Raw genomic sequence first — 26,405 nt, 5'->3', positions numbered from 1 at the left:
AGGATCCTTCTGGCTCTGCTTTCTCATGTATACGTTTTCCTTGGATGAATCCTAGTGATTAAAATGCAGGCCATGGTGCTGGGGGAAAAGAAGGGTTTTATTTTGCAGATTTATTCAACAGTAATTGAGGTCAAATTTTGAATGTATGTTTGAAGCCATAATATTGTTTAATATTCTAGTTCATTCTTTTTAGTATTTAAAAAAATTACTGCTTAGTGAAAGTTCACTAGTCAGAATATTTCTTCATTAAAATCTAGCTCTGTCATGTTACAATTCATTCCACAGCACCACACATCACTGTTACCTCCACCATAGCACTTAGCATGCAAAGATTTGATTTTCTACTATTCTCAGTCTCCTGTCTTATCAGGAGAGAAGAGGGCATTAGCTGCAGTGCCAGGTAAAAGACAAATCAAAGTTTAATTTGAAAATACAAGCCTGCAATCTTGAGCCCCACCTGTTGGCAAACAGGACACAGCATTATGATCTCCTTTATGACTTTTGGGTCTGGGCCTTGCACCATATTGCTAATTTCTCACTTGCTTTTCTTAGCATGTTTTTTGCCTAGTTAGCTTGGTGGGGAGAGAGAACATTTCTGTGAGATTTTGCAAAACGTTTTCAGCAACTTGGAAGATGTGTCATCTAAATGCAAAACACGGTCAGTCCTGTTACTCTAAGGCTTGGTTGAATGATTTGTCTTGCCATTGTAAAGAATATTTACTTCTTTAAAGCAAGTCTATGCCAAAGCCTTTGACTGTGTGGATCACAATAAACTGTGGAAAATTCTGAAAGAGATGGGAATACCAGACCACCTGACCTGCCTCTTGAGAAACCTATATGCAGGTCAGGAAGCAACAGAACTGGACATGGAACAACAGACTGGTCCCAAATAGGAAAAGGAGTACGTCAAGGCTGTATATTGTCACCCTGCTTATTTAACTTCTATGCAGAGTACATCATGAGAAATGCTGGGCTGGAAGAAGCACAAGCTGGAATCAAGATTGCCGGGAGAAATATCAATAATCTCAGATATGCAGATGACAGCACCCTTATGGCAGAAAGTGAAGAGGAACTAAAGAGCCTCTTGATGAAAGTGAAAGAGGAGAGTGAAAAAGTTGGCTTAAAGCTCAACATTCAGAAAATGAAGATCATGGCATCTGGTCCCATCACTTCATGGGAAGTAGATGGGGAAACAGTGGAAGCAGTGTCAGACTTTATTTTGGGGGGCTCCAAAATCATTGCAGATGGTGATTGCAGTCATGAAATTAAAAGACGCTTACTCCTTGGAAGGAAAGTTATGACCAACCTAGATAGCATATTCAAAAGCAGAGACATTACTTTGCCAACAAAGGTCCATCTAGTCAAGGCTATGGTTTTTCCAGTGGTCATGTATGGATGTGAGAGTTGGACTGTGAAGAAAGCTGAGCACAGAAGAATTGATGCTTTTGAACTGTGGTGTTGGAGAAGACTCTTGAGAGTCCCTTGGACTGCAAGGAGATCCAGCCAGTCTATTCTAAAGGAGATCAGTCCTGGGTGTTCATTGGAAGGATTGAGGCTGAAGCTGAAACTCCAATACTTTGGCCACCTTATGCAAAGAGTTGACTCATTGGAAAAAACTCTGATGCTGGGAGGGATTAGGGGCAGGAGGAGAAGGGGACAACAGAGGATGAGATGGCTGGATGGCATCACTGACTCGATGGACATGAGTTTGAACTCCAGGAGTTGGTGATGGACAGGGAGGCCTGGTGTGCTGCAATTCATGGGATCGCAAAGAGTCGGACACGACTGAGCAACTGAATTGAACTGAACTGAAAGCAAGTCTGTACTATGTAAATGACACATAGTGCTTACCATACATGAGTTCATGTCTTAAAAACCTAAGATACTATGTTCACAGTATTTGGCATTTCATTTTGTTTTCGTATATTCATGAAAACACATAGTGAAAATATTTCTTATACTATCATTATGTTTTAATCTCTGGATTAGGTCACCAGTGAAAATGGATCTAAATAGAGTCATCCTATTCAAGACGTTTTATCTACTTCACAAAACAGTAACACACTTTTGCATTGTTTGGTAGTCTGTATACAGAAGACATTACATCTAAGAATAACTGGAAGATGCGGTTTTAGTGTGAACCAGTATCATGTGTAGCTCAGCTGGTAAAGAATCTGCCTGCAATGCAGGAGACCCCAGTTCGATTCCTGGGTCAGGAAGATTCCCTGGAGAAGGGATAGGCTACCCACTCCAGTATTCTTGGGCTTCCCTGGTGGCTTAGATGGTAAAGAATCTGCCTGCAATATGGAAAACCTGGGTTCAATCCCTGGGTTGGGAAGATCCCCTGGAGAAGGGAATGGCTACCCACTCCAGTATTCTTGTCTGGAAAATTCCATAGGCAGAGGAGCTTGGCAGGCTGCAGTCCATGGAGTCTCAGAGAGTTGGGCATGACTGAATGACTTTCACTTTCAGTGTTATGTGGGAAAGGAGACCTATCCTCCACATACTCCTGCCTAAAATGTGATTCTCTACCTACTGGCTTTTTATCACTCTCTTGGAAAGTCAGGATTTTTCATGCAGTTCTGATAGTACTGTTGAAATTGACCTTCATTATAGTACAGTTGTCTCTTGGTATCAATGGGGGATTGATTGCAGGATTCCCTGCGGCTCCCAAACTCCGAGGATGCTCCAGTCTCACAGTGTGCTCTCAGTATCTGCAGATTCCACATCTGCAGTTGGCTGAACCCTCGGGGTGCAGAACCTATGGATAGAAACCCTCCAATGGAGAGGCCGACTACATAGTGATTGAAAAAACTCCATGTCTAAGTGAAGCCGCTTAGTTCAAATCCTAGTCCTTGAAGGATCAACTAATGTATATGTAAATGTATCTGGAAAGGGCCTCTCTGACAGCCCACAGGTATGAAAATAGCTGTCAGAATTGTAACCCGCATTTAGGTGAGATCTAAAGGTTGTTACACCCTTACTGAAAATGCAGTTTATCTTGTCAATGTTTACATAACTCTGAGTATTTAATTATTAATCTACTATTAATACTTGCTCATGAAAATGTTACATTTAAGAGAGATTTTGGTTTTCCCTGATCAGTATATTCCACATGGCTTTATTTCCCACTTGACTTGAAAAGACAAAAAAGATTCCATTCAATTTAATAAGCATTTTATTAAACATTTGTTATATTCAAGGTCCTGGGCTAGGTCCATGTGTAGAACATGAAAAATGATGGGGTGATGGTGATGACAAGGATCATTGATTTCTTACTGAATACCAGGCCAGGCATCTGACCTAAGTGCTTCTATACATAATACGTATTTCATCCTCATATCCCTGTCCAGCACAATCTGGAATCAAGATTGCCTGGAGAAATTTCAATAACCTCAGATATGCAGATGACACCACCCTTATGGCAGAAAGTGAAGAAGAACTAAAGAGCCTCTTGATGAAAGTAAAACAGAAGAGTGGAAAAGTTGGCTTAAAGCTCAACATTCAGAAAACTAAGATTGTGGCATCTGGTCCCATCACTTCATGGCAAATAGATGGGGAAACAATGGAAACAGTGTCAGACTTTATTTTGGGGGGAGCTCAAATATCACTTCAGATTATGACTGTGGCCATGAAATTAAAAGATGCTTGCTCCTTGGAAGAAAAGTTATGACCAACCTAGACAGCATATTAAAAAGCAGAGGCATTACTTTACCAACAAAGTTCCATCTAATCAAAGCTATGGTTTTTCCAGTAGTCATGTAAGGATGTGAGAGTTGGACTATAAAGAAAGCTGAGTGCCGAAGAATTGATGCTTTTGAACTGTGGTGTTGGAGAAGACTCTTGAGAGTCCCTTGGACTTCAAGGAGATCCAACCAGTCAATCCTAAAGGAAATCAGTCTTGACTATTCATTGGAAGGACTGATGCTGAAGCTGAAACTCTAATAATTTGGTCACCTAATGCAAAGAGCTGACTCACTGGAAAAGACCCTGATGCTGGGAAAGATTGAAGATGGGAGGAGAAGGGGATGACAGAGGATGAGATGGCTGGATGGCATCACCGACTCGATGGACATTAGTTTGAGTGAACTCCGGGAGTTGGTGATGGACAGGGAGGCCTGGTGTGCTGCAGTCCATGGGGTTGCAAAGAGTCAGACATAACTGAACTGAACTGAATCCCTATCAAGTAGGTGCTATTACTACCCCCATGTTACAAATGAGGAGACAGGCAGAGAGCATTTCGTAATTTGTTCAAGATAGTGACTTCTGAAGATGGCTTTGAAACACAAGCAGTTTGATCTTAAGTGGTCACACACTTAAGATCCTATCCTAGAGCAACTTTCGTCCTGCTAGACAAATGATGGTACATTCACAGGGAAAGTACAGTACACGGTAGAATGTGTTAGGTGCCGCACCCCTAGCTGAAGTGTGGGAAGAACTCAGAAGGAGACCTGTTTGGGAGTTGGGGGAAGGCCTCATGTAAGAGGGGCTTCAGTTGAGCCTTGAAGAATGGCAGGATTTCGCCATGTGTAAGTTAAAGAAGTACATTCTCACTGAAGAGGAAGTAGGGATAAAGGCATTGATTTGAGAAAATACACAGGTGTTCAGAGGTAGTAATTGGCACATTTGTATGGCATCCTTGCAGAGGGAGCAGGAAGAAGATGATTCAACTTGCATTATATAAAGATTAAAGTGGCAACCTGGGAAATTTGAACTTTTGCGAATAGTGAAGAATCTTTGGAGGGTCTAAACTCTAGAAAAGAAGTTCATGATCAGAATTGGATGGCTTGAAGGAGGAAGAGAAGAATGGCCATAAGACATTGAAACATGGGCAGAGAGCATATTTAGTAATTGCATCGAATATTTAAAATATATTTTTACTCTGTAACTAAATGAAAATTTAAGATGGCCATCGTTAAATTGAATATGTGGAAAATAAAAATCTTTGTGTTTACACAGACCCTTAAATAAAATGCGTAGATTTTCATTTAAACTTGAAAACTCAATTTTCTGGTATTAAGTTATAGATTCAAAATATCAGTCAAAAGTCTAAGTGTTAGTTGTTCAGTTGTGTTCTGCTTTTGCGACCCCATGGACTGTAGCCCGCCAGGCTCCTCTGTCCATTGGTATTACCCAGGCAAGAATACTGGGGTGGTAGCTATTTCCTTCTCCAGAGGATCCTCCTAACCTAGGGATAGAACCCAGGGCCTCCCGCATTGCAGGCGGATTCTTTACTGCCTGAACCACCTTCAAATTATAGATGATTATTTTTTTTAATTATAGAGTATTTAAAAATGGAATTGTTACATTTTCTTTTTTAACTGTAGGATACTATTTGAATGGAAAGTGATTATCCAAAATGAAATCTCAACAAGATTTAACATTTCTTTTTTTTATAATGATGTTATAAAATATTTTATAGATTTTAGTGTTTTATATCTATCTTAGAAGATACTCCTTTAAGCTGAAGAAATAGGTCTGAGTTGATGCAACAGAAATAAATCTACCTTCTAAAGAACTACTCCTATTATGCTCTTTAAATCTCTTTCTATAACCTGACAACATTTAAAGTACATCATTAAAGTGAGTTGTACTCAGAACAAAATTTCATTTTTAGGCATGTGAGTGGTCACACGTGAATATCCTGTACTCCTAAGCAGTGTAATAGTGTTCTCTGAACATAGTATTTCTAGAAGAAAGATTTCCTACATGCTTGCCAGTTGGAAGGCTGATACAGTTGGAGAAATTTGGGCCACTCACCAAACTTGTGATTTCCTAACCCATTTTGTGAACCAAGTTATACTGAGGTCATTATGCAGACTGTGATTTCTCCTTAATGATTTTCACATTTTACTTTATAGGTTATGTTGACCTTTGGATTTCAGGCAGTAAATCAAATAAAACATCTTACTTAGATTAAGTTAGAAAAAAATGAATTATTTTGAACCATATTTTTGTCCAGTATCTTTTTTCAGACATTTTCATGTTGCTTTTTATGATTTTTATGTAATAAAATGATGTCTTTTTAATTTTAGATTTGTCCCTTATCTTTTTATAAAAGCACCTCTAAATACAGTATGTTGATTCTTTTCAGCTATTTTAGCCTCTTCCTAATAAGCACCTCCCTCTCAACTTTCCATGAATGTGCTATGTACTGAGAAATGCTTTTTAACAATTATTTTGGTTCCTTAGATTGTAATCCATCTTTGCTCATATACACATAGATTATTAAAGAAGATAATGATCTTCTACCCCTAATGATCTGTGTCTTGCCAGTGTTAGTTTTTTACCTAGAGAAATAAGGAACAGGAATGGGAGAAATAGTGAATACTCTTCTTTATTCCATTTCTGTATATTCAAGTCCCATCTCCAAATACTAGGTCTAATTTTACCTCTATTACAAATTTGAAGTGAAGGTAAAAGATATTAATTTCCATTTTTCCCCTTTATTTTCAACTTTCTAATCTAAGGTTAATAACTAGAGGGCATTTAAAAAATCATTCTTCTAATCTTGATGTAGTTAAGATTTATATTTTTACATTTTTAAGTCTTTTGTTTGTTTCTCATTTCCTTCTTTGTATTTTTGTTTCTGCCAGTTTTATCCTTCTTCTAAAGGTAAAGAGATGAGATGCTTGATGGCAAATTTAATTGTATTCTTTATTTACTCTTTTTGTGGGCAAAGTCAGTCAGTTCAGTCACTCAGTCATGTCCGACTCTCTGCGACCCCATGAATCGCAGCACGCCAGGCCTCCCTGTCAATCACCAACTCCCGGAGTTCGCCCAGACTCACGTCCATCGAGTCAGTGATGCCATCCAGCCATCTCATCCTCTGTCGTCCCCTTCTCCTCCTTCCCCCAATCCCTCCCAGCATCAGAGTCTTTTCCAATGAGTCAACTCTTCGCATGAGGTGGCCAAAGTCCTGGAGTTTCAGCTTTAGCATCATTCCTTCCAAAGAAATCCCAGGGCGGATCTCCTTCAGAATGGACTGGTTGGATCTCCTTGCAGTCCAAGGGACTCTTAAGAGTCTTCTCCAACACCACAGTTCAAAAGCATCAGTTCTTCGGCGCTCAGCCTTCTTCACAGTCCAACTCTCACATCCATACATGACCACAGGAAAAACCATAGCCTTGACTAGAGTGGGAACCTAAATTATATCTGGGTGTTGGATTACTTGAATATCAGCTCTGTTAGTCCCTGTAAATTTTAAATATTTCATAGTTAGAAAGGAAAAGGTATACTGGGAGAAGTTTATGGAGAGCTTTGACTTCTAGTCAAAAAAAGATAGACCTTTAAGTGTTGGTAATGAGGGAGATACTGACCATTTTTATTAGAAGAGCAACTTGATAAAAGTGGCACTTTAAAAAACTGAATATGGCATCTGTATTTAGCATAATCTAGAGAATGATGAGATTGAAGAAAAAAATGTATGCAAATTCAACATTCTACACTTGATCTTAACCAAAAGGTCAAGAAGCAATGCAAATACAGCTTTCTAATTTTTGAGAAATTGGTGTTTAGACCAAGTAGTGGCTTGTGGAATGGGAAGGAGAGGGGAAGGGTTGCTGCTTTCTTTAATATAATAATGTTGGTAAGCATTCCCAAATGCAAGTGTTACTAATCCTGCCTAATGTACTTCATATACTTCAGAACCTATCTCATATCTAGTTCCTGCTGCATAAATGTAAGTGCTCTCCATTTCAAACCAAGACCAAACTGAGAGCATGATCAGTAATGTGGTTCTTAATCCTAAGCCACCCACGTGAAAGATCATCTTTTATGAAGGGCATCAGTTAGCTCTGTTACCATTAATATGCTTTCCAATTAGTCTGGCCCATCTCGAAAGAGCCTTTGTCTGTTTGGAAGAGTTCTGATTTGCAGCATTGTCCTTGGCTACTTCTACAAGTTTCTGCAAACTTTTATTTAAGCCAGTGTCTTCATAAATGTCTAAAAGAGAAACTCTTAAACGATTGTTTCACCCCACCTTAGGTAACGTTGCTCCACACAAATAATCTGTATTTTTACAAAATCATTAACTTTTTCCAACTACATGACACAACTCGGTCTTTGTTGACAGCTCTTGGGTAAATTCCACCAGCCTTATTGATTTTATATTTGTTAGAGCTGACTTGAAAGTGAAAATCACTTGTTATCACTTTCAGTTTAGTTCAGTTTAGTTGCTCAGTCATGTTCGACTCTTTGCGACCCTATGAACTGCAGCACGCCAGGCCTCCCTGTCCATCACCAGCTCCCGGAGCTTGCTCAAACTCACATCCATTGAGTCGGTGATGCCATCCAACCATCTCATCCTCTGTCATCCCCTTCTCCTCCTGCCTTCAATCTTTTCCAGCATCAGGGTCTTTTCCAATGAGTCAGTTCTTCGTATCAGGTGGCCAAAGTACTGGAGTTTCAGCTTCATCATCAGTCCTTCCAATGAATATTCAGGACTGATCTCCTTTAAGATGGACTGGTTGGATCTCCTTGCAGTCCAAGGGACTCTCAAGAGTCTTCTCTAACACCACAGTTCAAAAGCATCAATTCTTTGGTGTTCAGTTTTCTTTATAGTCCAACTCTCACATCCATACGTGGCTACTGGAAAAAACATAGTTTTGACTAGATAGACCTTTGTTGGCAAAGTGATGTCTCTACTTTGTAATATGCTGTCTAGGTTGGTCAGAAGAAGGCAGTGGCATCCCACTCCAGTACTTATGCCTGGAAAATCCCATGGACGGAGGAGCCTGGTGGGCTACAGTCCATGGGGTCTCTAGAGTCGGACACGACTGAGCGACTTCACTTTCACTTTTCACTTTCATGCATTGGAGAAGGAAATGGCAACCCACTCCAGTGTTCTTGTCTGGAGAATCCCAGGGACGGGGGAGCCTGGTGGGCTGCCGTCTCTGGGGTTGCACAGAGTCGGACACGACTGGAGCGATTTAGCAGCAGCAGCAGCAGGTTGGTCATAGCTTTTCTTCCAAGGAGCAGGCGTTTTTAAATTTCATGGCTGCAGTCACAATGGTGACCATTTGCAGCCCCCCAAAATAAAGTCTTTCTCTGTTTTCATTGTTTCCCTGTCTATTTGCCATGAAGTGATGGGACTGGATGCCATGATCTTATTTTTTTGAATGTTGAGTTTTAAGCCTACTTTTTCACTCTCCTCTTTTACTTTCATCAAGAGGCTCTCTAGTTCTTCGCTTTCTGCCATAAGGGTGGTGTTATCTGCGTATCTGAGGTTACTGATACTTCTCCCAGCAATCTTGATTCCCACTTGTGCTTCATCCAGCCAGGCATTTCTCATGATGTACTCTGCATATAAGTTAAATAAGCAGGGTGACAATATACAGCCTTGATGTACTCCTTTCCCAATTTGGAACCAGTTTGTCATTCCATGTCCAGTTCTAACTGTTGCTTCTTGACCTGCATACAGATTTCTCAGGAGGCACATAAGGTGGTCTGGTATTCCCATCTCTTGAAGAATTTTCCACAGTTTGTTGTGATCCACACAGTCAAAGGCTTTTGTGTAGTCAATAAAGCAGGAGTAGATGTTTTCCTGTAACTCTCTTGCTTTTTTGATGATCTAACCAGATGTTAGCAATTTGATCTCTGGTTCCTCTATCTTTTCTAAATCCAGCTTGAACATCTGGAAGTACATGGTTTATGTACTGTTGAAGCCTGGCTTGGAGAATTTTGAGTATTACTTTGCTAGTGTGTAAGATGAGTGCAATTGTGCAGTAGTTTGAGCATTCTTGGGCATTGCCTTTCTTTGGGATTGGAATGAAAACTGACCTTTGCCAGTCCAGTGGCCACTGCTGAGTTTTCCAAATTTGCTGGCATATTGAGTGCAGCTCAACTGAGATTTTATCACCTCCACTAGCTTTGTTCATAGTGATGCTTCTTAAGCCCCATTATCTTAAGGCCCTTATCACTTTGGAGCTACACGAAATTTAACCTGTTCTTAAATAAAGTTATATTCCAGTCACCTATGGAATAATCTGTGTCTTAATTCCCTGTTCCATTAATCTGTGATTTTTGAAGCAGCTGTATGTGACCTGTCAAAAAAAAAAAAAGTGATATTTGATGGATACTCTTAGCATTCTGTCATTTTTTTCTCGTCCAGGTTAAGAAATGTCTTTGAAACCCCTGTTTATTTTCTAGAACTGTGAAATGCTAGAAATTATATAAAACGGTTTCAGGTTCACAGTTACTATTGAGAACTTTTTAATATGTTATTTAAAGGTTTGTTTTATTGACTTGGCCTAGGTCACAAAGCTCATTAAGATTAATGACTAGGCTTCTGAGGCATATAGCTTCTCTAATCATCAACAGATACAAAATGTTAAACCAGACTGTATAGCTTTATTATGTTATGAGTCATTTCAGGCAGACATCACATGTAACAGGCGAGAGCCGAACAGTCCAGGGTTAATGTTTCTGAGTCAAACCTTTGGCTTTTATTTCTCTTTGTAGATAAACTATAGAGTTTTAAAATTGACACACAAGCATATTTTATAGACTTTATATGAATATATAATTCATTAAAATGCTTGGAAATACTCATTCAAAACATTTTTTATTAATCAAATTTAGATAAAGGATAAACCTGGAGGCACAATTTACTTTTTTAAAACTACCAATTTTAAAATCACATTTTTCTTCTCTTAAAGAAGTTTGCATGATATGAGATGTTACTGTTGTTTGAAAATTTATATAAATAGGAGCTGCTAAGTGATATATTCTGTTTATTCCGAAGAGACGATCTAACAGTCTGTAGCTGTCTCTAGCTTTTCCTGTAAAACAGCAGTGTATCAAATGGTAGTGAAGAGGGCCTGAAATTTCATCCTTGGAATGAATACTTATGTTTTATTCAGTACAGCTGATTTTACTTTCTTCTAGCATATAAACAACAGGTCCTTTTAAACTAGTAGTAGTGAACATAATTTGGAATAGGAATGCTTATTAGGTCACTTTTGTTAAGTAGAGCTAATAATTTGAGGCATTTGTGTACAGTAGGGATTGGCAAACATCTTTTCTGCAAAGGGCCAAATAGTAAATATTTTTTTAACACAAAAGCAACCACAGACCGTACATAAACCATACATAAACAAATGAGTGTGGCTGTGTTCCAGTAAATCTTGATGTATAAACACTGACAACAAGCCACATTTAGCCTGTGGACTATAGTTTACCAACCCCTGGTCTACATTCATTTGAATTCTTCATTTTCTATGCACCTCTTTAATCCACTGGTGTTGGCTTCTTCTTACCAAAACACCAAAAATACTTAGGCCAATGTCAGTAGCATCTTCCTTATCACTGAGTCTAAAATAAAAACTTCCTAGTCCTTTTCTCAGTTGGGTTTGGGGAGCCTTTGACACTTGAATTGCTCCTTCTTAAAACTCTTTTATCTTTCTTTAGGGTCCATGATAGCACTTTTTGAGTTTTTATCCTACCTCTCAAGACGTTTGTCAGGTTTTGTTTTTGCAAGGCTCTACTTTTTTTTTTTAATAGCCAATTCCTTAAATATTAGCGTGCATTAGGAATCGATTTGTTTATATTTTATATTGTTTCCAGAATAGGCAGTCTGTAGGCACAGAGAGTAGATTGCTGTTGGGACAAGGGGTTAGGAGGGAGGGTTGGTAGATGATAGCCGAAGGGCCCATGGCTTCCTTTTGGGGTGATGAAAAGGCTCTAAAATTAATTGTGGTGATAGTTACATAGTTTTATGAATATACTAAAAAACCAATGAATTATACACTTTAAGTGGGTGCATTGAATGGTGTATGAGAGTCTCTTGGACAGCAAGGAGGTCAAACCAGTCAATCTTAAAGGAAATCAACCATGAATACTCATTGAAAGGACTGATGCTGAAGCTGAAGCTTCAGTATTTTGGTCACCTGAAACAAACAGCCAACTTATTGGAAAAGTCCCTGATGCTGGGAAAGATTGAGGGCAGAAGGAGAAGAGGGCATCATTAGATGGCTGGATGCCATCACTGATGCAATGGACATGAACTTGGGCAAACTCCAGGAGATGATTAGGGACAGGGAGGCCTGGAGTGCTGCAGTCCATGGGGTTGCAAAAAGTTGGACATGACTGGGTGACTGAACACACACAAAATGATGTATGATCATCTCCATAAGGCTGTTAAAAGACTATAAGTTAAATTCTCCAATGTTGTTATTTTTCCTAAGTTAAAAATTAAGCTCACATTCCACCCTTTACTCAAGTACCATAGTACAGACTGAACAATCTCCCAGTGCTATCTATTTTGAATTCATAGTAATAACCCCCGGACACTACATTTTAAAATGAAAATCTTATTTATGAACTCCAGATATACTTAGGAGTATAGAAAAATACCAGCTTGTTAGAACCATTTCGTTTTTAGAATATGCATTATTAGTTCATTTGATGATTCCAAAAGGAATTTGCAAATTATAATCAGGTAATTAGGTTAGCAGGGAACTAATGTGGATGGGAAAAAATCAGCTCAGTCTTCATCTGTCAGCATTACAAGTTAAAAATTTGTAATGGAACAACACGATTACAAGTTAACAATTTCTTCTAGATGGTTGTTGCCTTAAATTAACCTCATAATCAAATTAGTTACTGTGCCTGCCTGTCTTTAGGGTTTGGGGCCCACATGTGTTGAGGGTGAAATAGGGGTTTCCTATTATTATGCTGCAGGTTAACAATAGGTTTTCAGATGCCCCTTACATGAATCCAATGATGAATCCAATGCCATTCATAACATGAAACAAATGTTGAACTTACACTTTTTAGTATGCAGACACAGAGCTTCCAGCTAGGTGGTAAGAACTGTAAATTGTAACTAAATTGTGAAATTAATGCTCATTTAGGTGCACATGTTGGTTCTTTTTTAAAACCTTGACAACTGACCTGACAGTATGAGATGGAAAAAAAATTAAACCAACATATGTTTTTAATTGCCTTTTTTTTTTTTAGCACTGTGAATTACGTTAGGTTGCTTAATTTAAGATGTAAAGTGTGCAGTAGCTGCTGAAAGTACACACACACCATCCAAATTTCTGTAAATTTACTCTCAGTATGGTAAAGTGACTTTATGAACAAAGGAGAAACCCAGACTTGGATACTGAGCTCATAGTCTTTAAAACTACACATTGAAAACATAATATGATTTCCATTTGGTATCTAGTTTACCCGGAATCCCTCAGCTAGGATGCTAGCATATGTTTTGAGAAATTAAGTAATGTCACTACTCCTAAATCTGTAGTGATAATGCTTTAGTAATCAGATAAGTACTTATAATTAGAATAAAGTATAATTTTCAGAAAAAGATAACATCACCTATAATATTTATTACAGGAAAAAAGCTCCATTTTTTGCTATCAGTGCTCTTTTTAACATAATTTCTTACTGTATTTAAGAAGCTTCATGTAATCATATTCAAAACCTCTTATCTTGCTGATTATATTCAGCAACCGTAGCTAAATATTTCAATACCAAAGCTGAAAATCATAGTGACATATCAGCATACACATAATAAATTATAGTTAATGAATACTATAGGAGCCACATTTTGATTGGTTCCAAGTTTGTGATCTGCTCAGGCATAGCACATTGTTAATTTTTAAGAGGAGAAAAAATATGGTGATGATATGATTGCCAAGCATATTGTTTTGTCTACACAAGAATGAAGTAATATTTTAGCCAGAATGAAGAAAGCATATACAGATAACAGAGTAAATGTTATAAAAGCTGCAGTATATATCCCTGATTAAACATTTAGTGACAATATTTCGTATATATTTTACATGATTTTTATATTGAATAAAAGTTTCTGGCCAAAAATGGTTCATTGTTATGTTGAGGGCCACAACTACTGTGTTTTTAGCTAAGTCTGTATTTACAGAACCTCCTATCTTCAGCTTTCACTTGTTTGAGGAAGAGGCCTTCAAGTATGAGAGGCCATTTTTCAAGCTAAGTAGAGAATCAGTTCTTAGAATTTAATTATTGTACTACTTGGTCCACGTATTTACTGAGTATGGGAGAGTTATAAGACCTGGAAGACTACTCTCAGCATAGGGGGCAAACACTGTAGAATACTTGGAAAACGTTGTTGTCAGTTAGACAAAATCCATTTATTCTGATACTCTCCATATATATTATTTCCCATTCCCAGTGGGTGAAAGGGAACATATTTAAATTTAGCAATCTCCCCTTCTTAAAATTAAGCTTAATAAACATCTATTAAGTTATTAAGTACTATGATCAAGTACTGTACTAAGCTGTTAGATGCAAATAAGGGCAAGCCCCTCTCTTGAACAGCATACCATCAACAGTATTTGATTGGCCAAAAGGTTTTCCTGTAAGATAACGGAAAAATCTGAACAAACTTTTTGGCCAACCCAATATAAATGTAAGTAATTCCATACAATGGGAAGGGAGTTTGTGGGAGAATAGATACATGTGTGGGCTTCCCAGGTGGCTCAGTGGTAAAGAATATGCCTGACAGGCACGAGATGTGAGTTCAGTCCCTGGGTTGGGCGGATCCCCTGGAGAAGGAAATGGCAACCCACTCTAATTTTCTCACCTAGGAAATCCCATGGACAGGGGAGCCTGGTGTGCTACACTGCATGGAGTCGCAAAAGAGTTGGACATGACTTAGCGACTAAACAACAATGATAGATACATATATATATGTAGGGCTGAGTCCCTTTGCTGTCCACCAGAAACTGTCACAACATTGTTAATTGACTGTACGTCAAAACAATATAAAAGAGTTAAAAAAGTTGTTTCAGTTGCTAAGTTGTATCCAACTCTTTTGCGACCCCAGGGACTGTAGCCCGTCAGGCTCGTCTGTCCATGGGATTTCCCAGGCAAGATTACTGGAGTGGGTTGCCATTCCCTTCTCCAGGGGATCTTCACAGCCTAGAGATCAAACCCACATCTCCTGCTTTGGCGGGTAGATTCTTTACTACTGAGCCACCTGAGATACCCTTTAAAATAAAATAGGGAAAGGGAAAGATAGAAATATACATCGGGTGCTGCAGTGTCAACTGAGCTGAGTATTAAAGAATCTAGCCAAATGAAATAGCTGGTATATGTCCATGTATGTATGTCCACATGCACACCCAAGAGCAACTGGGAGCATTACTGGGAGAAGACAGGGGACAACATGAACAAAGACCTGAAGCACGCAGAATGCTACAGCTACTGCTGGGGCATGCAGTACGTGAGGAGGATGTTAGGACATGAGGTGGAGTCATGGGTCAGGTCGTGGAAGTCTTGAATGCCATGCTCATGACCTTGAAACTTGCTTTCGCTGTTTATATACTGCCATTATTCCTAAACAGATAAGCATTTGGTCAAACCTTACATTGCAAAGATTGGAAGAAGACAAGTTATAATTAGGTTGGTTTGACCCTGTGGAGATGCTGTTCATGGCTTGGATTCCATGTGTTTGTTGCAGTTGTCCTTTTGTAACTTCTGTCAAACTTGGATACAAGCTCAGGGTTTTCAGTTTGCCCACTGCCCTCCTCAAACAGCGGGGCCAATGCCTGTGAGATTTTGGATCCTGCTAGGCCGGGCAGTATTGTAAAGAAGAGACTTTGGAATCACAGGACTTGAGGGAGCAACAGAAATCAGCTCCATATGCAGGTGAAAGTAGTAATTTTTCTTGCTGTGTTTCTCTGTATGACGTATTATATTCGTCAGGCTAACATAGTTTGTTTGTATGTTTCGGACCGACATTGTTTATATGTTTGGAATTAGAATTTTAAACATGGCAATTATGTTAACTTTGTGAAATTTTCACAGTAGATTTTTTTAAAAATAATATAACAGAGACAAAGAGTTGCTTTTTTTTTTTTTTCTGGAAATTTTTGAGAAATTTAAGATCTTAACCTCACATTTGGACTGCAAGGAGATCCAACTAGTCCATTCTGAAGGAGATCAGCCCTGGAATTTCTTTGGAAAGAATGATGCTAAAGCTGAAACTCCAGTACTTTGGCCACCTCATGCGAAGAGTTGACTCGTTGGAAAAGATTCTGATGCTGGGAGGGATTGGGGGCAGGAGGAGAAGGGGACGACAGAGGACGAGATGGCTGGATGGCATCACTGACTTGATGGACGTGAGTCTGGGTGAACTCTGGGAGTTGGTGATGGACAGGGAGGCCTGGCGTGCTGCGATTCATGGGGTCACAAAGAGTTGGACACGACTGAGCAACTGAACTGAACTGAACCTCACATTTTACATCTCTTACTTGGCACCTTATCAGCCATGTTTACTGAACTATTTATTTACCCTCAGTAGAGCATTTATGTATTTCTGTATATAATGAATTAGAAAAGGGAAATAATTGTGCAAATTCATGGGGAGAAATCTTTTTCTGTAAGTTAGCTTGATATATAGGTGAAAGTGCTATTTTATCTTGTTACCATAATAATGTAATGGAAAGAACAATGACTAGTTCCAGTGCTGTATACTTTGCATGAGTTACTTCAACTTTGTGAGACTAGTTTTCTCATCTATTAAATAAGATAGTTGAGTTAGGTTACTGCTAAAGCTTTTTCTTACTGACATTTTGTTGTCCTCTACCTCAGTTCCCCAGTTTACTTTGTTTATGGAGGTTGCCTGTCAGCATCCTTAAGTCATAGAATTGATAAGAACCTTGGGCAATTGTATAGTTCAACCACCTTGCAGAAAAATGGAAATTTGCTCTTTCATTCTACCTAGAATGTTTTACTCACACCTTTTCAAGCTGGCATCCTCTGAATCAAGCTGATTATAACATCTAGTACCCCTTTTGTTGCCAGGATTAATTCCATTGATCTGATAATGGATAGGGAATCCTTTTCTTCTCACTATTCTATGTACATTCTTATAGTTGGAAGCTTAGCTATAAAGGACAACCTGCCTACCTAGAAAAGGATCTTTCTTTGGTCAAGAGTGTACTCATTCCTATGGCTTATCCATTTCTGCATCAGTACTGTTTAAATGTGTATTGAATTACTGAATATTATAGGTGGTAGAAATGGTTAATGCTCATATATATGAGTAGAATGGCACTGACTATTCAGTAATAGTGTAGATAGTCAGCAAATAATAAGAGACACTGGAATATTTTTATAGTGGTCTGTAACTATATAGAGTATAATTTATAGATATATTTATTTAAAAAGTGGTGTCTAATGATTTTTGTTTTATAAACTGCTCAGTGGAATTTAAAATATTATTTAAATTTTATATCTGTCCATTTCTGTAGCTGAGAAGAAGAAAATTTCTTTAAGTACCTAGGAAATTATTTTTAGGTTTAACTAAGACAAGAGATTAGTAGTATTTCTTTTACTGGAATCCTCTACTCCTGATTTTCTAGGTATAAATATAATTGTATGGTTTCTAATTCTGATGTCCTACTTAACTTTAAAAGCTAAGCAATGTAAATTTGGTTTAATTCTTATCTAGTTTATGTCTGTATTATTTAGAGTTTATTATTAGATAATTTGTGATAAGACTAATGCATTTCTGTCTTGAAAAATATGTATATGTTCCTAATTTCTAACAAATGGGAAAGCAAATGATATTCTTCCTGTCAGCTTCCATCAAGTTAGACCTCTCTGAAGACCTTACTAAATTTTATTTCCATGGGAATTTTGCTAATGGGTATATGCAACATTATCTAGGTACTCATAGACAGGATTACAAATTAAAAATAGAGGAAATAGGTGAACAAATACATTTTCCTTCTCTTTTCAGGAATGGGCAGAATGTCAGTCTTTGCACCTTTGTTTTCACTTTGCAGTGTTTTCAGATAGGGTGCGGAAAGTCTGTTTGGTATTAATGCATGAGACCAGCGTAGACAATGTAAGTCATGCATTTCCTAAATGGGCTCTTGGTTATATTCTCATATATATAAAGCAGAAGAAAGAGAGTAAATCTTCTAGTCTGTATGTATTTAGTTAACAGTATTAGTGAGTTTAATGAGTCTTACTGGAACATTGAAGGCAGGCCACCCAGTTTTATTGCCTGTGTGCCAACTTACTAAATTATTTGGATTGATGTAATAAATACCTCCAGTTTCACATGCCATGCAAAAAACATTTATGAACCTGGTGATAATCATCAGTTATGGAACACCTACTTACCCTAAATATCGGTGTTCTGAAGGGGTCAGTCCCAGGCTGCCCTCCCTGTTCACACTGCTTTCTTCTCCTGGCAGTCTTCTTTGGTTTAAATAGCAATATATCATTAACTCCCAAGTGTGTATCTCTTAGCTAGTTTCTTTTTCTGGCTTCCCAGGCTTATTTCACATATTTTGGGGGAATATCACAGACTATCAGACTAACTGTCTGAAACTGCACTTTTGAGTCTCCCTTCAAATCTGCTCCTCTGTAGAGTTTCCTATCTCAGTTGCATCCGCCAGTTTCTCTTGCTGGAAACCTGAGAGTCATTCTGACTCCTCCTTCCTTCACCTCCTTCCCCAACCCAGATCTGTTCCGGAATGCTATCTCTTCTACCTCTAAACCATTAAAAAAATTTTTTCGCTTTTCTCTATCACTGCTGCCGTCGCTATCTTTGCCTAGACGAATGCAGTATAACCTCCTAGTTGATTCTCCACATCTAGTTTGTCCAGCTCTAATCCATTTACAAATAAAAGCTGAAGTGAGTTGCTAATATGTAAATACAGTTACATCATTCTTGAAATTCTCCAACGACTTTCCATTGCTCTTAGGCTAAAGATCTTCTCTTCTTTCTATCCCAGAAGAGACGATGTATTAGTTTGCTAGGGCTGCCATAACAGTTCCATAGACTGGGTGGCTTATAATAACAGAAGTTTATTTCCCCACAGTTCTCGAGGCTAGAATTTGAGATCGAAGTGTCCTCAAGATTAATTTCTTCTAAGGCCTCACTCTTTGCCTTATAGACGGCCACCTTCCTCCATTGTCTTCATAGAGCCATTCCTTTCTGTGTCTGTATCCTCATCTCTTCTTATAAGGAAAGGAGTCATATTGGATTAGGACCCACCCACAGGGGTTTTTCTTTTTATTGTTGAATTATAGGATTTCTTTATATATTCTGGGTATCATATTCGTATTAGATAATGATTCATAAATATTTTCTCCTATTCCATGGGATAGAATCTTCTCTTAAATCTTCAATGTTATCATCCCTTTGAGACCCTTTTTGACCACGTAACCTTGAATCTCTACCTACCTACCCCCAAACACACATTACTTCTTGCTTTTTCTTCCCAGCACTTGTCATCAATAAACATTTCTATATGTATGTTGTGAATTATGGTGATAGTTTTGTTATTGTTGTTGTTATTGTTTTTTTATTACATTTCTTATTTATTGTCTGCTTTCTTCAACTAGAATGTGAGGGATTTTGATTTCTGTTGCTCCTTGCTATTTATGTAGTACCTAGAACAGACTTTTTACACCTTTAATAAAAACTTATTGAATAAAAATGCATGAATTTAACACATAACAGTGCTTTTTTTTTAATTGGTAAAATATAGCACACATGCAGAAAAATAGCACAGTAATTTGTCAAAAAAAGGAGACACCCTTATATCCAACACCAAGATCAAGAAATATTTATTGCCTAATTTGTAATAATAATAATCAGAAGAAATGAGAAGCCTCCCTTATGCTTTCTCCTAGTTACTGCCTCCTCTGTCGAGTCACCCAGAGGTGATCAGTGTTGTGATACGTCAATAATATTTTTGTTGCTTCATTACAGTTTTACCACCTAAGTGTTTCTAAAACCTTTTCTGTTGTTTTTTTTAGAATCTTCTTATGCACGAAATTAGTCACACATGTTCTTCTGTGCCCACTCCTAATGTTCAACATGGTTTTGTTAGAGTCATGAATGATCCTGTATTTGGCTGTAGTTTGTTATCTGTTTGAATAACATTCCATTGTATTCCTGTACTACAATTTACTTATATATTCTTCTGTTGAAACAAATTTTTATTATTTCCAGTTTTGGTTCTTTTGAATCATGATGCTGTCACTATTCTTGCATCTATCTCATGGTGCCCAAATGTGTATATTTCTATTGAGCTCAATATTAACATTTAGGACTGAATTTCTGGGTCATAGGATGTATATAAATATTCAGCTTTAGTAAATAATTCCAGACAAGTTTGCAAGATAGTTATATATAATTTTATCCCTTTCAACATATATTTTCATGTTTTTCTCTGTTTGGATATCCTCTTCTGGCAAGTGCCTATTCAAGTCTTCTTGTTGCTCTTTAAAAAAAAAAAAAAAAAAATCAGATCAAGCCTGTCAGTCCAGACTGCCCATGAATAGCCTTTCAGCTAGGGGAACTTCCAGGAAACCTCCCAAGAAAAAGGCTGTTCCTAATTATTTGTCCCTCACCCCCAGTCCTTGCATTCCATCACTGGCCAGGCTTTCATATCATTCACACTGGCTAAATCAAATTTGGCCTCTAAGGGTCTCCTGATGATTTGCTCCTTCTCTCCAGCCAAATGCTACCACCCATGTGACTTTTTTTTTTTTTAATTGAGATATAATTTACATAACATAATATTGGTTTTGGGTGTACAACATAATGATTTGAACCTTCTGTACATTTTCTGAAGAGTAAACAATGAAATTAAAGAGTTTATTCTCGTTTGATAAGCAAATTTGTGACTTTCTGGTTATATTCTCAAGGAAAGCTCAAGTGTGTGTTTTCTTCTTAAAAATGGTATAATCCCAGGAAAGATTTTGATCAAGTGTACTCATAATATTTGTGGAACCTGAAGGAAGAGTAAAAAGGGAGGCCATCGTTCATTCTAAACTTAAAGTCATAAATAAAGCTACCAAACTGTTAAATGAAGTGTGATCTATACTTTTTTCTCAGTAAAGTACTTCTATAATGTCCTGAAAGGTCAGATTTGCATTTAATCTTCTTGGACTCTGTGGGCTTCCATGTTAGATAGAACATGACATAGTGGGAAATTGGACCCTGACCAGCCCCACCCCCCTTTCCTTTTTATCCTACACACCTCATCTCCTTCCTTATTTCCCTAAAACTTTTAACCACTGCCCCTGGCTACCCCTTTGGTAAACACAGATTCTCAAAATCGAGGATAATCCTCCTTACATATAGACATGAAACAAAACCATTCCCTCACTTTTTCATATTCTCATGGTCTTCTCTAAGTCATTGTGTGTCTAATGGGAAATGATCACAGTTAATAGCTACCAGTTATTATGCCAAACATAGGGAGTTTTATATCAAGGTATCAATTCTTTTCCTTCTTGGGTCTATTTCAGTAAGGCAAGATGCTCAAGTTAGTTGACCTTTGAACAATACAGGTTTGAACTGTGCAGATGAAAAAAATCCACATGTAATCCACTTACATGTGGACTTTTTTCAATAAATGCTGTGGCACTACATCATCTGCAGTTGTTTGAATCTAAGATTGGGAGCCGCAGATCTGCAGGGGCAGTTATGGGACTTCATCCACAAAATTTGGTATACACAGCAAGTCCTGGATCCAGTCTCCCAAGGGTACCTAGAGTCTACTGTTATGGATGGATGTGTGTGTATAAAAATAAACATCTCTGTATATATACACACACTCATGTGCGCACATGCACACACACACACATTGTTTTAGATATTGTTATTTTAAGAAGTATTTTTTTTAAGTTACTTTCCTTTCCTTTCCTAAATGTAACATGACTAGAAAATACTACCTTGAAAGATGGCAAAACAAAATAGAGGAAACAAGAGCCTAGCTTGGCTGCTACCTCTAAGTTACAGCAAATCAGTTGTTTACACGCTGATTCAATCTTCAGTCTCTCCTAACTTTTGGCTGTGGGGGTAAAGAAATGAACTTGCTTCACTTTTCCCTAGGGTAAACCTAGGCTTATCATCTCTTTAACTGCTGGAGGAAATATGGCATAGCTGGATAATGCTGATTCAGCCTTTGGAGGTTTCATGTTATGAGCCAATTAATCAACTGATTTTTCTAATAGGATTGAAAAAGTCATAGTTTTAAAAAAATCATTTGTAAAGGATACAGCTTTAAAGCCAGTATGCTGCTTCATTCATTTTAAAACTTAAGTACTTATGTGAGTGTGTAAGAGAAACCAAAGAAAGGAATTTGAGCCTGTGTGCTTGGGCTACATACAAAGGGAAGTGCCATTTCTGAGCAGAGCCCCATTGACTCTCCTGAAGTTAGCTAGAGAAGACCTGATTTGAAAAATGTTGGCTTTCTAAATAGAAATGGAAATCATTAAAACAAGTAAAACCAAAAAACAGTGAGCCTAGAAACTTGGAATTAATATAACGTTGGAATGACTGTAGGCGGTTAAGCACACGAATCAACGTCTGTCGGCAGCAGTTTTCCACTTGTTCAGTTCATGGTGCCTCTTACGTCACATGAGCACGACAGCGTGGTCGGAGCAGGCAACACATTCCTGATGCTCTCTCCTCGTTAATTTTCACTTCCCAAAGGTACCTTGAGTAAAATAAACATGTTGGAACACTTTTCAGAAACTAGTTTGTTTCCTCAGTTTACAAAATCAACCCCAAGCAGACTGGGGTGGGTTGAGTTAAATGTTGCCCTCTACTCCACCATCTTGTGTACATACATAATATCTCTCAGTATCTGTAGCATCCTTAAAGAGTTCTCTATTGCATATGAGGGGAAAGGAAGGAGCATGTTTAAGTCCCAGCTTTGAAGCTGTTGTGTGGATTGTTAACTTGTGCTGAGTCTGTGCATTTAAAAAGGTAGCCATCTCAGCAGGTTAAGATCGTAACCGTGAGTTGGTGCTTGGAGGCAGCAGCTGTGCTGGTGTGCGGCATTAATGGCTGGGTGAGTTCAATCACATGTGCTGCCGCCAGTGTCTTTGTGTAATGGTATTTACCAGATTTCAAATGGACTGCTGAGAAAGATGAAATATAATCTCATGTATTATCTCTGTCTTGAAAAAAATAGATAATGAAAGTGTTCCCTTGTTGGCCTGTATTTTGTTAACCTTTGTGGAAATCAACTTAAAGAACAGATACCCCTGTAGAGTTGAAACCTTTTGTTACAGTGGAGTGTTATTAAATGTATTTTTTGAGTCCTTGGAACAGTGGGGTTGAGTAGACCAGGTAAGGTTTTTGTTTTTTTTTTTTTCCTTTTTTAAACCACTCAGAGAATAATATGGCATATTCTGAGGCTAGCTGGAGAGAAAAGAAATGCAGTGTAAACTGTATAAAACTAAATTTTTTTCTAAATTTTTTTCTTTCTTTCTCCCTTCCTTCCTTTCTTTTCTTTACAGAGCCTGCAGAAAGTTCTTGTGGAATTCAGTCACAAGGAATTGTTTGATTTCTATAACAAGGTATATATTTTTTTCAATAATTTCCTATATGGGGGTTTTTCACAATGTTTCCTCCATTTCATGAATTCTTATTTTTAAATGCCCTATTATGGAGCTATGGAGCTTGAGTTCCTTAAACTTCCCTTGTGAATACCTCATGTTTCACAGTAGGAAGCATTGCTGAGATGAAGAAGATCTGACAGACTAAATCAGGAAGAAAATGGATATGGTTGTAATTAAAGCAATAGGATTGTTGTTTTAATGTAAAGCATTAAGTAATAAACTGTGTAGTATCTAGCCACACTGGCCCTTAGATAATGTTAAATATTTTAATTTCTTGGCCCAAGGGAAAAGGAACAAACCAGGCCTGTAAAGATTTATCTTTGAGGATATTTCATGTTTCTTTTTAAATGCTGATTTTTGTAACCCAGGAAAATGCACTGTTCCATCTACCACCCTCTCCTCCAACCCCTTACAAATCTTATGTAGTGATCATTTAAAATAAAACAGCTAGGTGCATTTTAAACAATAGTATTTAGAAATCCTTCTTTACAAATTTGGAAACTTCACAAACTGGGATTCTAATAGCTTCATATAAAAAGAAAAATTTTCCAAGTGGTGTATTTATTGCTCTGTGAGTGGATTTAAAATGCAGAGCTACCAGTTGCATTCTTTTCCTTCATTTGCATGTTTCTAAACAACACTTCATATGAGTTTCTCTCCCTTCACCAACTCTCTCTCTCTCTTTTTTTTTTGTCTCTGTAAACAGCTAGAGACCATACAAGCACAGCTGGATTCCCTTACATGATGTTCTTGAAGACTGGTTTTTCTATCACACTTCTGCCACCTCCTTATTTTGCTTTGAAGATTAACTGCCAGGTTCTGTTTTCTGAAGGATTCAGTCGCTTTCTCCTTGTAAATTATATGGCTTATTGCTTCTTAGACAAATAACAGCCGAGGAAGATCATTGTTCTGAGTACCGATGTTCTAATATACATTCTCTAGTTCTGTGTGCCAAAAGCAAGCAGTTGTTTAAGAACATTGTTTTAAAGGAAACAAAAGTGGCTATCATGTGGTTTTTACTGCTTATTTTTGCTTTATTGCCTGACCTGTTTATTTTTTACATACTTGATGATACTTTGGTGTATTAAGGAGGATCCATGGATACAATATAATGTGTACCTTAGAACACATAATATCATTAATTACATTAATAAACATAAGACAGTAGCCACATTCAATTAAATACATTATGGCATTTTTTTCCTTTAATATAACGAGTATATTTTGAAATTTTAAAGAAAGCTAGTACTAGTTTATAAGTCAACTCTAATGAGCCTCTCTGTGTGCTTAATTTTTTTCTCTGAGTTTAATGATTTAATAACAGTTTACGTTTTTGTGTGCTCTTCTTTGTACTGCAAATTTTTTTTTTTTTTTGCCTTTTAGAATGGATGATCTTTTTATTTTTTTATTTTTATTTTTTTTGTACTGCAAATTAATAATAATTCATAGCATGGGAGACAGATTCAGATCATGAATAAAAAGATAAGAGTGCTAAATGAATATCCTTAAATTTTAAAAACATTTTTATATTCTCTTTCTGTAAATATGTTAATTAATTTCAATCAATGAGATTTTTATGTCTTAGAATTAGTTGAACTTAAGTGCACAGTATTTTATGCTATGGCTATATATACATATGAGTATAGTTGGCAGCAGAAAGTAATCACTTGAAGTTTTTATGAATGAAAAGTCTGTACTGTATTTTTTCTAGGGAGACAGGCAGACAGCAAGGGAGGGAGGAAAGAAGGAAAATGGGAGAGAAGGAGAAAATGAGGGAAAGCAAGAACAACAGAGAGATTCAAATATGACTTCACATGAAAGAATTTGATTTCAGAAATAGCCTATGGTTAAACAGAACCATTGGATTTAAATCACAGTCCTTACATGAGGTATCTGAGTAATACAAATGTTAAATGTCTCCCAAATAAATGTTCAGTATATGGAATTTATGCCCTTATTTATTTATATGTGTGTTTGTATGTTGTTGCTTAGAAGGATTGGGTGTTTGGATTATTTCAGAATGTAAATATTATAGTGGCTGTCCATAGTTGATTGATTTGAAAAGTTGTTAAACTTCCATCGATAGCATATCTAGAAGACACTTTTATAATGTAACAGGATTTGTTTCCATATATAGCTTGCAGGACCTGTCTTATATTTTTATGCACTGTTCTGCTGGTCCCCAGAGGAACGTACCTGACTGCTATAAACATTTTGGTAAATATTCCTTCAGACTTCTTCTTACGTACAAATAGACATCCACCATTTCAAGCTGACTTTGTTAGGCCTTCCTGACAGTGACCATATGAATAGGTAGACATTTTCATTGGTATGATGCTGACTTAATTCCCAGTGTAGGTGTCTAAGTGAAATGTGACACTTCATAATGAAATTTTCTATTGTAGCTTAAAATAGTGGTAAATAGTTTTCTCTCCATTAGTTTAGTTCAGGAAAGTCTGACCAAAGGCATTAAAGGAAGGATAGGTCATTGGAGGTCTAATTCCAGCTAAGAACATAATTATTCTTGAAGCATATTTAATTGCAGATAATTTTACTTCTTCAGCCACTACCATTGTTATGATACACAAATAAAAAAGATCATTCCCAAAGATTATTGTGTGTTATTTTTTCACAGAAATAAGGTGGGTGGAGTGATAAGTGGAAACCGAAACCTTCTTTCTCAGCAGATAAACATGTTTTATGTGAATGCTTGTCATGAGGATTGAATAAAAATATAATTACTTGTTAGAAAGAAGTATTGCAAATAATATTTGAATTCTTTGATTAGAAAATCTGATTTTTTTAATTGGGAAACACCAAAAAATCATAAAGGAGTAGCCTAAAGTTATATACTCTAATTTTTCAGAAATGGCCATTAATGACATTTTAGTACATTTTATTGAAGGTTATTTTTTTTTTTCCTATTCACATATCTTTCTCTATCATTAAGTAGTCCTTCATTTGAATGGGTAATTATTATTTATTATCCAGTCTATCAGTGTTGGCCATTTAGATGATTTTCAATTTTAAAA

At 37.3% G+C, this 26,405-nt stretch overlaps 1 protein-coding gene across 1 annotated transcript in view; it reads left to right on the top strand.

The window, feature by feature from the left end:
• Positions 1–25,982, top strand: part of COMMD10 (COMM domain containing 10) — a 191,499-nt gene extending 165,517 nt beyond the window's left edge. The window contains exons 6-7 of the mRNA XM_055550795.1: positions 23,272–23,331; positions 24,080–25,982. Coding sequence (XP_055406770.1) covers positions 23,272–23,331; positions 24,080–24,118 — 99 coding nt within the window. The 3' untranslated portion in view covers positions 24,119–25,982. The remainder of the gene's footprint in view (positions 1–23,271; positions 23,332–24,079) is intronic.
• Positions 25,983–26,405: the final 423 nt, after the last annotated feature.

The sequence above is a fragment of the Bubalus kerabau genome, chromosome 1, assembly GCF_029407905.1.
Source record: "Bubalus kerabau isolate K-KA32 ecotype Philippines breed swamp buffalo chromosome 1, PCC_UOA_SB_1v2, whole genome shotgun sequence".
NCBI classification, from domain to species: domain Eukaryota; kingdom Metazoa; phylum Chordata; class Mammalia; order Artiodactyla; family Bovidae; genus Bubalus; species Bubalus kerabau.
Note: the sequence above shows the minus strand (reverse complement) of the source record. Positions and strands in the feature narration are given on the sequence as shown.